Consider the following 15,725-nt stretch of genomic DNA (forward strand, 5'->3'; position numbering starts at 1 on the left):
GTTTAACTCTAAGCAGTGGTTCTCAACTGTGGCTATTTGCTTCACTTTCGCTCCCACCCCAGGAACATGTGGCTGTGTCTGGGGACATTTGCAGTTGTCACAACTGGTAGGGAAGTGCTACTGGCATCTAGTGAGTAGAGGCCAGAGATGTTGCTGGATATCCTACAATGCTCAGGACAGCCCCTAACAATAAAGGATGATCTGGTCCAAAATGTCAACGATGCTGAAGTTGGGAAACTTAGATTCGAAGGACGGTGGATTTTTAAGGCCAATCCTTAAAAAACAGTTGTTTTGTCTGTACCTCACTCAACCTGTACATTCTGTCCCATCACAGATGACAGCAGCCTTCTAAATCTAACTCCCTACCCCCTGGTTAGAAGACGGAAGAGAAGGTTCTTTGGGCTGTGCTGTCTCGTCTCAAGCTAGGCGAGTCCTCTGGAAGCCACCACTGGGAAGACCTGAAAATATCACTGAACCCGAGGACCTCCAGACAGCTGAACCACAGTCATTGGCTTTTGACTATGTTTTCTAAGCTTCCTTATTACTTTTATCCACCTCTCGCTGTCCTTTTAAATGATTTTACATTTGAAAGCGGCTGCTGTCAAGGAAAAAAAAAACAAACCAGATTCAAAAGGCAGTCTGTTTTTAAAAGGATTTTTAAAGCTGACATTGCACATGTCTGCTACAAACCACATCATGACAGATGCAAGAATTATGATTTTTAAATTATTTAAAGAATTTTTAAGTGTATTATACAGAGAAAAATTATTTCATGTATAATAGTATATCTGTAGCTCTTGCTGATCTCATGTAAACAATTGATCACATATGAGAGTCTTTAAACATAGGAATCTATTTAAAACTGCAAAACTGTTCAAAATCCAACCAGTATTAGAAATAATATTATAATCAAATATATACCACCTCAACCTATTGCTTTCTCTGCACTCATTTATGTTTAGTCTTCCATTCTCTCAGACTCTAAGAGCTTCAACAGAAAAATGTCTTAATTTACAATGCAACAAAAACCACATATGAGAAGTAGTTAAATTTTGTAAATACACAATAATCCTGATACCTTCATACAGTGCATATGGGCAACTAATTTCCTTTCAATCCAATGGTGTCTTTTTCAGCTTCTTGGAGAATGAAGTAATCCAGTTAGGAAATGGTGTAGTAACATATACAATTACCCTCCAATGTAAAATTGAATATTATCACATTTTGTTCTAATTGAAATTGAAGCATGATGTCTGCATATCAGCATAGTGTTAAATCTTATAGGGCATGCTGGATTTAGCTCAGATCGTAAAAATACTTAACATTTTACATTGTTAATAAAATCTTTTTAGTTAAGCTAAGCTTGTCTCATTTTAGATAACTATGCAGATAAGACTTTTCCAGCGTGTACTTGGTGTCTTGTCTTATGCTTAGACTCTTACAAGCAGGACACATTAAGCAATACTCTGTTCTAGAAAGAAGGAAGCCACATGTTTGTTTTTCTGCTCACAGCTTTGTTGTGCTCTTCCTCCACTAAACTTGTAACATGGTACAGATTTTGTTATATTTTCCCTTGTTTCTCCTTTGGCCCATTTCCCAGACAGAATTTCCCATGGGTTGAAAGATCAAGCCTTTGAATTTCTTTTCTTGTTTTCCATAGTCTGAAAATTCCTAAGGTCAGATAAGAGGCACCAAAATCCAGCACAATAAAAGGATGAGCTATCCGTGGTTTATCCAAGACACATATTTAATACCAACCCTATAATTTCTCAGCATTTATGTGCACAGGCATTTATATGTCCACCAACATTTTGACCTAAAAAACTAAATATACCCAAGTTTTTAGTAGCTTCAGTGAAGAGGGAGAGAGGTAGAGACAAACTACTGAAATAATTATCATATTAGGTTGAATTATATGAAATTGCTGATATTTGACTGTTTTTTACCTAAAAATGGCAACTTCATATAGTTCAACCTAATATCTGCTGTTGTGGAAATTATCCTTGGAATTGTCTTCTAGTTTTTTTGATTGAAAGTGAAAGGATTGAAGAGTTGGAAGAGATCTCAAAAGACTACGCATGTCTCGATTTAGATCACACCAGCTGGTTATTGGCCTTATTCTTGGAGTCCAGAGATGTGTTCCAATGAGTTGGCAACTGATACATAGTTATAAGTATGACTAGCTTCATGTCAAAACATACCCTTGAAAGTTATACAAGAAAAATCACAATTTTCTAAATCAAATACTTAAACAGTTGTCAGAATACGCTATTGAAAGTCTCCTAGGGTGACTGCTCCTTTGCAAAACAGGTAACCACTCCCAAATTTACATGGTCTGCAAACCCCAACTTTCACACATCTGGCTTGATTCAAGCATAATATCCTTTCCTGAATGCGGTTCATTTTCATCTCTTGAAGTTTAATTCACTTCAGGTCCACTGTTTTAGAAATTACGAAGGAGCCTACTCTGGCATGGTCTCAGCTGCTATCTCTGCCCTCTCCCACCTTCTACCATATTGAACCCTTAGCTTCAATCTAGTTCCTACTAATCCATGTTCAGTTATTAACAGATAAGCCCAGTCTTGGTGTTCAGCACCTTCTTCTAAATGCCTGACCTAAATCACTTCTGCTTAGTTAATTTGTGCTCACTCTCGCCTTAGTCTCAGTGTGAAAGTAACACCTTCCGTGCAATTGTCCTTTGTACAACTGAAGACTGTTAATAAATTCAGGTCTCACCTCCATGTCTGGAGAGGGCTATAGTCGCTATTCATGGAGATGGGGATTTGTCTAATTCCCCAGCTAGGCTTTCCATATCTAAGGTAAATAAATTCAGCCACCTTATCTTTTATTCATAGTGCCTGTTTCCCAGCCTTGGATCAATTTTGTAGTTCCTGTGGACATACTCCAAGATTTATAGATCTTCTTTCACTATAGCAGGTCCTAAAATTAAATTTAGTGCTCAAAGTCCCCATAACCTACCCTGGCTCCGAGTTGCAATGGGTAATTGACCATCTCCTATTAGGTATGCCAGTGCATCTTGTTAGGAGCTGACCCCACTCCCCTGTTACCTACCAAAGGACTTTCTCAGGTGTAGTTCCATGAGATAACTGTCTCTGTTTCCTGCTGGTAATTTGCTTTCAGATTAGCAATAACACTGAGCTGATCTCTAGGGATAAGGAGAGCCTACTGAACTCATTTTGTTTCATGTGCACATATGCTTGAAACAAAAAAGAATGTAAAGTTTCTCTGGCACACAACCACCCATTTTACCACCCTATTTTTAATACCCTGTGTTGATTTTTTTTTTTTTTTCAGATTACAGAGACAATGCATGTTCTTTGTGGGAAATCTGAAAAATACCACCAAATACAAAGAAAATAAAAATCACTTGAATCCCACCACAATCACGTTGTTTAAAACCACATTTCCAGGCTTTGAATCAGTCACTGGCTGGGCCCAAAGGCACTTTTGGTTGAGGTGTATGAAGAAAGGCCCACAGTAAGCGCCACTTTTAAAAATCAGTCCACTTCTGTTTTTTTGCATGCGTCTAGGAACAGATCCAGTGCACACTTCTGATTGTGCCATTGTTCAACGGTACAAAGAAGACTTCAAAAGTAGCACAGCCCTGATGCTTCCTCTAATGAAAGCTCTTGGGGGAATTCCAAAATCCTGGCAGATCATTTTGTTCCTCAGTGCTCCTGCAAGTTTGGATACTTACTGTTTGGCAATACTGCCACCTACTGGAATCTAAGCTTTATACAGAGCATAAAAGCATCTAATTAATTTTAGACAGCCAACAAATTGGCCAGATTAACAATGATCCCACGTGGGATTTCAGCCTCTGGAAGTCTCAAAATTGAAAGAATTAAGGATATCCATCCGTAATAACTTCTTACCCACCCCCACACATACCTTAGCAATGTCTACCATTTCTTTGTGTTCTAGAACATCACCAAATGCAAAATGCTCACCTTTAAGGTAACTACAGAAAGAATGAGAAATGGTCCAGAATAAATCATTAATATTAAATATAAAGCCAAGTTATAAACCCAAGAATATAGAAGAACTGAGTACGTTAAAAAGATGTCATTTCAAATCTATGAAAAAAGGTTGGTTTATTAAGTACATTATATTGGGAGAAATGGTTAGCCATCTGTTGAGAGATATATGAGATCCATTCCTCAAAACTGTCACCAAAATAAATTCTAAGTGAAGTAAATATTCAAACGTTAAAGCACATAAATAAACTGGCAGTATTGATGAATACGATGTAATTTTAGGGTATGTGAGGTGGTAGGAGGGGAGCTTTTCTAAGTATTATAGTGAAGTAAGAAACACCAAAGGAAAAGATGGATGGGTTTGACCAATTAAAAATGCAAAATTCCTATAAAATTAAAAAAAAAACAAATCAGATTAAGAGAAAGCAAAATTTTAAATATATGCAACAAAGAGTACAGGTGTCTAATAAATATCAAGAGCTTAAATTCCGCTACCTTTGGCAAGTTTTCATGATCTACAACTCCCTCCCCAGCCAAGTGTTCCCATTTTTTTCTTTTCCTTATTATACTTTTTTCATTATTGCTTGTTTAGCTGTCTGTCCCCACTAAACTGAAGTTCCAGAAGGCAGCAACCATGTCTATTTTGCTTATTCTTATATCCTCAGCACAGTGCTAAACACAAAAGCAAATAGTGAAAACATTAATGGAATGAGTGAACAATGAATGCATGAATAAATGACATTTTATGACTCAAAAAGAATCAAACTTTCCAGTAGAAAATTGAACCATGCACACAAACTGGCAAATGTACCATAAATTAAAATAATGCACTAATAATATAAAAATATTTGAACAGACTAGTAATCAAAAATGTAAGCTATTATGATATACTCCTTTTTAATGTATCAAAAAGGCAAGAATATAAAGAATGAATGTTTCCAGGGACAGCAAGGAAATCTGGAAGTGAACATCCTCTTATAGAGCAACATGTATGTAAACTGATTCCACCTTTCCGGAAAATAATCGAGCAATATATTTTTCACCTATACCAAGTAATTCCACTGTAGGGAAATTCTCCTGAAAAAGGTCAGAAAAAATGACCTAAGATATAGTAATTTATTATTCAAAAAATATGCAAGAAAGAATACTTATTTGGAAGAATGGGAAAAATTGTAAAAAAAAAAAACCCACAGAATGAGATTGGTTAAATATGGTATATCCTATCAATGGAATACTGTGCACCAATTAAGAATAAGCACCAAAAAAAAAAAAAAAAGAATAAGCACCATACATATATTTATGGAATTATATTGTTAAATGAAAACAGAGAAGAATATCTATAGCATCATCCCATTTTAAAAATATACTTACATATATGTGTGCATTAAAGAGTCTGAAAAGATATTTGCTAAAATGTTAACAGCATTTATCTCTGGGAGGTGAGATCTGGAGCAACTATATATTTTTTTTTTTTGCATACCTGTAATTTCTGACTTTTCCACAATGAGCATGTAGTAACTGTATAATTTTTTCAGGGAATAAATAATAATGATCACAATATATATTAAATTAAAAACATATTCTAAAACAGTGTGTATAGTATGACACAATATTTGTAAAAAAAAAGAAAATATATAAATATATCTATGTATGTATATATATTGATATATATGCATAAAAAGCTAGAAGGACATACACTAAAATGTTAATAGTAGTTATTTATGGGTAGTGGGATTATGGGTGATTATTTTTTCTTTTCGCTTTTCTGTGTTTTCTAATTTTTCTACAATGAATATGTATTACTTGTGTAATAAAAACTAATAATTAAAGTTTAAAAAAAAGAATGAAAAAGTGAAAGAGACTTTGTGATTCACCACTTTGCAGCGATCCTACCCACCCCCTCACCCCACCCCCTTGACATGTTCCTGTCATCAAAATGTAGGCAGTGGAGACATGGAGAGAAAATAACAGGGCATCACAACTTTTGAAGAGAAAAGAAAGAGAAAGGCAGACAAAGTGGGGTGGGCAGGAAAGAGAGAAAAAGAAGAAAAGAAGAACAGAAGGGGAGGAATTTAGTGAAAGTGAGTTAAGTAATTATATTTTCTAATAAAAGGAGATGATACACATTTGGAGAGACATCTGGGAATTAAATTCTGACAGGAATATATCCCGAGAAGTTTTTCAAAAGGCAAACTATTGAGTTCAGCTAGCTGTCAAGGATTGTGCAGTACACCCTAGAGTTAGAGACTTTTGTCTGAATATCAGATGGGCTGCAACAAAGTAGCCCCAGCTATGGCTAGCAGTTCCAAAACCTGTTTTCTAGAGATCCAAAATTTCAGGAAGACCCTGGCCACTTAAATACTTCATTTCCCAGGCTCCCTTGGTTATGGGTGTGGCAGTACAACTGAATTTTGGCCAATAGCTTCTGAGTGAAATTGCATAATTCTCCAGGCCAGAATACTGGAGTGGATAGCCTTTCCCTTCTCCAGGGTATCTTCCCCACCCAGGAATCGAACCGGGGTTTCCTGCATTGCAGGTGGATTCTTCACCAACTGAGTTATCAGGGAAGCCAGTTTCCAGGTAACAGTCCTAAAATAAGGGGCATGTCTCCCTTCCCACTAAGCTGCAAGGAGAGCATGAGGGTGGGAGCGGAAACAACTGTCTTGGATCCAGAGCTGGACACCACGTGACAATGACAGAAGAGCTTTAGCCGAGATCACCTATCTCACACTGTATCTGCTCAACTAATCAATTAATAATTTTTGTCTCATTGAAGGCATTAATAATGTGAATCTTTGTCTAGGAGAAATTGCTCACTAAATTAGTTACCTTCTGTAAGCCTCAGTTTCCAGAGAGCCAAATGGAAATAATATATCAGTATTACAAAAGGTTCAACCAAATAACTGTCCAATTATTTCCTTGGAATTAAAGCTCTTTTATGAGAAAAGTCAAACCAATCAAACATTGCATGATACTGTGTTGCCGAACAGCAGACAAAGGGAAATCTTTGAAATAAATAGTTCTTTTCAGCCAAATCAACCTCATTCCAAGTTGATTATTGATCTAAAAATAAAATATTCTGTAACAGCTTAGAGGGGTGGGATGTAGAGGGAAATAGGAGGCAGGTTCAAGAGGGAAGAGACATATGTAAACTTATGTCTGATTCATGTTGATATTTGTCAGAAAACAACAAAATCCTGTAAAGCAATTATCTTTCAATTAAAAAATAAATTAATTAAAAAAAATAAAGCTTCCAGAATATAGGATAATATCTTCATGCCCACAGAGTTGTGAAATAGTTCCTAACAAAATGCAAACTATGTTGGAAAACTGTTGAACATTATCTGCTATTGTGGAACACGTGTGTACCCTATAATCCAAGAGTTTCACTCCTAGGAGGGACTCAAGAGAAATACATGTGTCCGTATTCAAAGATGGTTAAAAGAATATCCATAGTGCCATTGTCTGTAATAGCCAAAACCCATAAACAATTCAGCAAAAGAATCCATCCACAGAAGAACGGAAAAATGAATTGTATTACACTGATACAATTGAAAACTATACAGCAAAAAAAGAAATGACCTTCATTATACCTATTCATAAGCAGATGAAAGAATAAAACCATTGTAGTGCTGAATGAACAAATAAATCTAGGTTTAAAAGTGCATACTGCCATTAGCAGCCGACATTCACAGAAGCTGAGTGATGGATGCTGTGGTTCAGTAAAATAAACGCAGGCAGGCACCACAGCATCTACTACAGTTCACCCTGCGCAGATCCAGTTGCTTCTCATATTGATCTACACCATCCAGTTTTAGCTTCTTCTGTATTCTGTTGTCACAACTCACATACACAAAGAGATACAGTGCACAAAGCAGAGCCCTCACTTATGCAGTGGTCCCAGTTTTTATGTAGCAGCTGCTGCTGATCTCTCTTCTCACCCATTCTAGATTTCTTTCATCCTAGTCTCGCACTTCTGAAGTGCCTGGTATGATGAACCAGACCCTCACTCCTAGGGGTCTGAGACTCTGGTGACCCTTCAGTAGAGTATGGTTTTTGTACTTGCCCATTTATAGGTAAACCTGAAAAGCCCATGAGCATCCAAGAGGTGACCTAGTCATCTAAGTGTCAAACACGTTCTTCTGTGCTTCACTGTGTTATGGTAGCCCTCTTTCCTCATGAAGATTAGGGCCAATAATCTCTGTCAGCATAGTAACTCCTTTATTCACCTAATAGTTTCCTGGCATGAGGAACCTGAAGTGACCAGGTAGCAGTGGTAGCTTAAAGTTTTGTGGGACTCTGCCCTGTGCCCCAGAACCTCTAGACACAGATTCTAGACCCCCCAAATATTAGGTTGCAAAAACGTAATTGCTGTTTTGGACTGTCAGCCTTAAATTATTAAAACTAGGTTCAAACACATCTTTATTCATTAAAATAAGAACCATGACAATCAACAGATTTTTGCCAATGAGAAATAAGCTTGCTTAAGCCTGAAGCAGAAAAATTCTTGCTGTGGGACTCAACGAACTCTCGGAAAGCATCTTCTGCCTTTTGCTGGTTGTGGGTGTGTTTTCCCTGCAAAAAGTTGTTGAGATGCTTGAAGAAGTGGTAGTCGGCTGGTGAGAGGTCTGGTGAATATGGTGGATGAAGCAAAACTTTGTAGCCCAATTTGGCCAAAGCAGAAATGACACTCAGCTGGGGATGTGTCTGGTAGTGAAAGTCTGATGCTATAAAGAACAACATTACATAGAAACCTGGAATATTGGGTCCACGAACCAAGGTAAATTGGACACGGTCAAGCAGGAGGTGGCAAGAATGAACATTGACATCTTACGAATAGGTGAACTAAAATGGATGAGAATGGGCAAATTTAATTCAGATGACCATTATATCTACTACTGTGGGCAAGAATCTCTTAGAAGAAATGGAGTAGCCCTCATAGTCAACAAGAGAGTCAGAGACACAGTACATAGGTGCAATCTCAAAAACAACAGAATGATCTCAGTTCATTTTCAAGGTAAAGCATTTGACATCACAGTAATACAAGTCTATGCACAAATCACTTATGCTGAAGAAGCTGAAGTTGGATGGTTCCATGAGGGTCTACAAAACCTTCTAGAACTAACACCAAAAAAAAGTCCTTTTCATCATAGGGGATTGGAGTGCAAATGTAGAAAGTAAAGAGATACCTGGAGTAACGGGCAACTTTGACCTTGGAGTACAAAATGAGGTAGGGCAATGGCTAACAGAGTTTTGTTAAGAGAATACACCGGTCATAGCAAACACTCTCATCCAACAACATAAGAAATGACTCTACACATGGACATCACCAGATGATCAATACAAAAATAAGATTGATTATGTTCTTTGCAGCCGAAGATGAAGAAGCTCTACACAGTCAGCAAAAAAAGACTGTGGCTCAGATCATCAGCTTCTTATTGCAAAATTCAGGCTTAAATTGAATAAAGTAGGCAAAATCACTTGGCCATTCAGATGTGACCTAAATCAAATCCCTTATGACTATACAGTGAAGGTGATAAACAGATTCTGGGGATTAGATCTGGTAGACAGAGTGCCTGAAGAACTGATGACGGTTCAAAACATTGCACAGGAGGTGGTGACCAAAACCATCCCAAAGGAAAGGAAGGTAACGTTGTCTGATGAGGCTTTACAAATAAATGAGAAAAGAAAAGAAGTGAAAGGCAAGGGACAAAGGGAAATATATACCAACTGAATGCAATAGAATGGAAAGACTAGAGATCTCTTTGAGAAATTGGAGATATCAAGAAAACATTTCACACAAGGATGGGCATAATAAAGGACAGAAATGGCAAGGACCTAGCAGAAGCAGAAGAGATTAAGAAGAGGTAGTAAGAATACACAGAAAAACTATACAAGAAAAGTCTTAATGACCCAGATAACCACAATGGTGTGGTCACTCACCTAGAGCCAGACATTCTGGAATGTGAAGTTGAGTGGGTCTTAGGAAGCATTACCAGGAACAAAGCTAGTGGAGGTGATGGAATTTCAGCCAGACCACCTGACCTGCCTCTTGAAAAACCTGTATGCAGGTCAGGAAGCAACAGTTAGAACTGGACATGGAACAATAGACTGTTTCCAAATTGGGAAAGGAGTACGTCAAGGCTGTATATTGTCACCCTGCTTATTTAACTTATATGCAGAGTACATCATGAGAAATGCTGGACTGGAAGAAGCACAAGCTGGAATCAAGATTGCCGGGACAAATATCAATAACCTCAGATATGCAGATGACACCACCATTATGGCAGAAAGGGAAGAGGAACTAAAGAGTCTCTTGATGAAAATGAATAAGGAGAGTGAAAAAGCTGTCTTAAAACTCAACCTTCAGAAAACTAAGATCATGGCATCTGGTCCCATCACTTCATGGCAAATAGATGGGCAAATAGTGGAAATAGTGAGAGACTATTTTTCTGGGCTCCAAAATCACTGCAGATGGCGATTGCAGCCATGAAATTAAGACGCTTACTCCTTGGAAGGAAGGTTATGACCAACCCAGACAGCATATTAAAAAGCAGAGACATTACTTTGCCGACAAAGGTCTGTCTAGTCAAGGCTATGGTTTTTCCAGTGGTCATGTATGGATGTGAGAGTTGGACGGTGAAGAAAGCTGAGCGCCGAAGAATTGATGCTTTTGAACTGTGGTGTTGGAGAAGACTCTTGAGAGTCCCTTGGACTGCAGGGAGATCCAACCAGTCAATCCTAAAGGAAATCAATCCTGAATATTCATTGGAAGAACTGATGCTGAACCTGAAGCTCCAATACTTTGGCCACCTGATGCGAAGAACTGACTCATTTGAAAAGACCCTGATGCTGGGAAAGATTGAGGGCAGGAGGAGAAGGGGACGACAGAGGATGAGATGGTTGGATGGCATCACCGACTCAATGGACATGAGTTTAGGTGGGCTCTGGGAGTTGGTGTTGGACAGGGAGGCCTGGCGTGCTGCAGCTCATGGGGTTGCAAAGAGTCGGACACAACTGAGCGACTGAACTGAACTGAACTGAGGTTTGTTATAGATTTGCTTCCAAGAAGCAAGTGTCTTTTAATGTCATGGCTGCAGTCACCATCCGCAGTGATTTTGGAGCCCAAGAAAATAAAGTCTGTAACTGCTTCCACTGTTTCCCCTTCAGTTTGTCATTTGGGACCTTTGGTCTGAGACAATGTTCTATAGGATTCCATATGGGTAGATCAGACATTCTGTGAGTCCATGAGTACAGGTACTGGCTGCAGCCTTGCAGTTGGTAACGGCAAACCCACATCCAGAAACCAAGTTAGCCCTGGTCAGGTGGATGTAGTCAACTTACCACCAAGTGGCAGGTGTTCTCTCCAAGGAATGCTATTGGATCAAGAGCACAGCATCAATCTTTGTTGCAAACAGGACATTCTTCAGTGGTAGTAAATAAGTAAATAAGCTAGTCTTGGAGAGAAAAGCCTGTATTAGCTTCCTTTTGATATAATAAATGACCACAAATTAGTGGCTTAAAACAGTCTAAAATCAAGAGGTCAGCAGGTCTGCATTCCTTCTGGAGGCTGTAAGGGAGAGTGTTTCCTTTCTTTTTCCAGTTTCGCAAGACATTGGGCATTCCTTGCTCATGGCCCCTTTCCCATGTTCAAGTCAACAATGTAACATCTTCAACTCTCTGTCTCTGTCTCTGACCATGACTTCTACTTCCAACATCACATATCCTCTCTCATCTTTTACTCTTCTGGCTCCCTCTTATAGGAAACCTTGTGTTTACATTAGGCTCATCCAGATAACCCAGCGTAATTTTCCCATCTTAAGATCCTTAACATAATCATATCTGCAAATCCCATTTTGCCAAATAAAGTAACATATTAATAGGTTCCAGAGATTTGCATTTGAACATCTTTCAGTTCAGTTCAGTTCACTCAGTCCATGGACCTCAACATGCCAGGCCTCCCTGTCTATCACCAACTCCTGGAGTTTACCCAAACTCATGTCCATTGGGTCAGTAATGCCATCCAACCATCTCATGTTCTGTCATCCCCTTCTCCTCCTACCTTCAATCTTTCCCAGCATCAGGATCTTTTCCAATGAGTCAGCTCTTCGCATCAGGTGGCCAAAGTATTGGAATTTCCACTTCAACATCAGTCCTTCCAATGAACACTCAGGACTGATCTTCTTTAGGATGGACTGGTTGGATCTCCTTGCAGTCCAAGGGACTCTCAAGAGTCTTCTCCAACACCACAGTTCAAAATCATCAATTCTTTGGTGCTCAGCTTTCTTTATAGTCCAACTCTCACATCTGTACATGACTACTGGAAAAACCATAGCCTTGACTACACGGACCTTTGTTGGCAAAGTAATGTTTCTGCTTTTTAATATGCTATCTAGGTTGGTCATAACTTTCCTTCCTAGGAGTACACGTCTTTTAATTTCATGGCTGCAGTCACCATCAGCAGTGATTTTGGAGCCCAAAAAAATAAAGTCTGACACTGTTTCCACTGTTTCCCCATCTATTTCCCATGAAGTGATAGGACAGGATGCTATGATCTTAGTTTTCTGAATGTTGAGCTTTAAGCCAACTTTTTCACTCTCCTCCTCCACTTTCATCAAGAGGCTCTTTAGTTCTTCTTCACTTTCTGCCATGAGGGTGGTGTCATCTCTATATCTGAGGTTATTGATATTTCTCCCTGTAATCTTGATTCCAGCTAGTGCTTCATCCAGCAAACATCTTTGGGTAGCTGCTATTCTGTCTACCACAAAACCAATGTTGTTGGACCCATTTATAGCCTCCATCTCTTCCAGGAGCTGCTTTCTGAATACTATTCCATTCTCTGCTGCCAATAGCATGCCCTTGCTCTAGAATCCTAAGCATCCATGCCTTGAATCTCTCATTAGAGTTAGCCAGAGTTGTCATACTATCCTTTTTACCCAGATACTTGTACTATCATGGCCTTTACCAGTTACAGCCTAAGTGACAAAGCTGCTTAGGCTGAAGCCTAAACCCACTGCAAAGCCCCTTTCTGTTCTAGAACCCACTTAAAGCTAGATTTCTTAACATCATCCCATAAATGGGTCAAGTGTGAAATACACTGCCTCCAAGGCCTGACGAGGCCAACCAAGCCTGATATTTCTTTCTCAGTGGTAGAAGATGCGAAGGACAATAACTTGTTGTCACTTGGGATGGGATAGCCCAGCATCCCCTGACCACAGGACTCCTAAAATGTCACTGATGTGCAGGCCTCTTAACCTTGGTAAGTCTTATCTCCCACCCTCTGAAGTTCATGTGTCTAACTTACCAAGGCTTTTTTTTGCTCACTAAGTACAGGTAACATGATGGCATCAAAGTAGTGGACAAATGTGATCTTCTCTAGAAAGAAGGCTCAGATCAACAGGATCAGACTGTGCTGTTGTGAGATGTGGTGAGGCCTTCCAGGGATAGAGGAGCCTGGTTTCAAAAAGCCATCTGTGGATATGGATTTATGCTAAACCTTGGGTAGCCAACCACTTGATGATTAAAGTAAATATTATAAATGACAGCATAGAGTGCTATGGATGTGGAAAGTCTATTAGAGGTAGAGAAGCCTGATCCTAAAAGGTCATCTGAGGACACAGATTTGGATTATACCCCAGTTTACAGCTGCTAAGTAATAATATCTTATTGTGAGTAATAGAGTTCTATTGTCTATGTTCTCATTGTTAGATAAAAGTCCATAACAATATGGCATAACTTATAATAGTGCATATGTACTTCAGTTCACTTAATGGTTGGCATTTTAGGGATTCCTCTTTGTTAGTCCCACCAAAAAGTCTCTGCTGGGGACTTTTACAGATAATTTGTTGTAGGGAAGATAAAAGTAGGAATTCTCACTGGGAAGTCACAGTGTCTCTAGAATCCTGATGCCTCTTCAGACTTCTTATACCTTTTCCACAGCTCTCCTAATTGCTATTATTTCTCCCAAGCCAGGAAAACTGCTTGTGGCTCGGTGGCAAAGAATCTGCCAGCTAATGCAGGAGACATAAGAGACGTGGGTTCAATCCCTGGGTTGAGAAGATCCCCTGGAGGAGGAAATGATAACCCTCTCCAGTACACTTGCCTGACAAACTCCATGAACAAAGAAGCTTGGTGGGCTATAGTCCGTGGGGTCACGAAGAATCAGATATGACTTAGCAACTGAACAACAAAGGAAACCACAACCCCTCCTACTTATATCCTGTCCAAATTTATGAGGTGAAGGTCTTAGAAATCACACTGCTACAACATCCTCGATGCAGTGTTCCACCTACCATCAGGGCAGGAACGTCACTGCTATGTGGTGAGTAATCCCATCCTAAGAGTCAGTTTCCTAGGACTACTTCTAGTACCCAAAGTCTTCAGGTAGGTTTCAAAGAAATGGATCCTAAAATAAAGATTTGTACACACATGACTTTTTTTTGAGGGGTGGGGTATCTCAGCATCTCCCCAGACCACTGTACTCCTAAAGCATTTGATTAAAAGCTCTTTGGGAAAAATCTAGGAGGGAGAGAAGGAAGCAGGACAGGAAAGAGGGAAGTAAGGATGTTGCCTCAGGTAAAATCCAGGCTGTCGGGCGTGGGAGACAGACGGTCTGGAGCTTGATCTGCATTGCCTAATGGTGCCTTCTGAGGGAAGAAGTCCACCCACCTTCTTACCCTCATATTCCTCAGTCATTGGTGTGGACCACCTGACAAGGGAACTGTGCAGAGTAACCCCTGGAGAAAGATAGGTCATCAGCTGAGGACGGTTCTCTGTGAACCATCAGCAGCCTTTGGAGGAAAGTGCATGGCCTGGGAAAGGCAATCGGGCAAGGTATCATGTCTTCCAGAGTCACCTTTCACTGGGGTCTTACATGATTTCCCTGTTTAAAATAGGAAGCTCAGCACTCTTCAGCTTCCTTCCTTGGTTTAGTCTCCTCCAGAGAGCTTATCAGCCTCTAATATTTACTTATATTTACTCATATCTTCCTTGTAAAATGTAAGCTTCATGAGGGCAGGGTTTATTGTCTGGTGTTGATCACGATGTGCCAGAAGAGTGCCTGGCACATAGCTATTCTTGAATAACTATTTTGAATAAATGGTTTGTTAATATTACTGTCTTATCATCTGGCATATCAAACAAATGGATATCTTTTCAGTTAACAAAACAATTATTTCTCCACCCTGTGTTTTCCTCACAGAATTTTACTCTCTAATTGGCAACTACCATTTTCCCATCAACAGTGAGGCTGAGATTTCCCCAAAGATTTATTTAACTATGTGTTTTTCTAAGTTTTTTAAGCTCTGTCTTCATCAATACATGTCAGGGAAAAATAATGCAAAACAATAAACTAATATAGGTGTCAAAAATAACATTATTATGTTATAAGCATACAGTGCTTGGGACTCAGCTGCTACTGTCTGATTCTGCAAGAGAAACTTTTATACGAAAGAAATTTCCACAAAACTCCACAGGGTGAAAGTCTCCATTATATTACTCAGTGTAGGAAACAATTTGGTGGAGAGTGCTCTGAGGTTTGGCTTCACAGTATATGGTTTTTATTCTAGCTCTTTCCTGCATGACCACTGTTTACTTACTTCTCATTCTTTTTTTTTTTATTTTTATTTTTCTTTTTTTTTCTTTTTTTTTTTACTTCTCATTCTACACAATCCCAGTTCACCATGTTTCAGTCACCTCATCTGTAAGGTGAAATTATGTGCCTAAGGA

The 15,725-nt window shown here is 39.1% G+C and overlaps 2 protein-coding genes across 4 annotated transcripts in view; one reads left to right on the forward strand and one right to left on the reverse strand.

The window, feature by feature from the left end:
- The window catches only part of RGS7BP (regulator of G protein signaling 7 binding protein), a 107,194-nt gene extending 102,786 nt beyond the window's left edge, over positions 1-4,408 (forward strand). The window contains exon 6 of the mRNA XM_081518314.1: positions 335-4,408. Within this exon, the coding sequence (XP_081374440.1) occupies positions 335-426 (92 nt within the window). The 3' untranslated portion in view covers positions 427-4,408. The remainder of the gene's footprint in view (positions 1-334) is intronic.
- SREK1IP1 (SREK1 interacting protein 1) overlaps positions 1-15,725 on the reverse strand; it is a 374,836-nt gene that overhangs the window by 235,841 nt on the left and 123,270 nt on the right. The gene's annotated exons all lie outside the window — the stretch shown is intronic.

The sequence above is a fragment of the Giraffa tippelskirchi genome, chromosome 8 (assembly GCF_054371585.1).
Source record: "Giraffa tippelskirchi isolate mGirTip1 chromosome 8, T2T-mGirTip1v1.2.pri, whole genome shotgun sequence".
Taxonomy (NCBI): domain Eukaryota; kingdom Metazoa; phylum Chordata; class Mammalia; order Artiodactyla; family Giraffidae; genus Giraffa; species Giraffa tippelskirchi.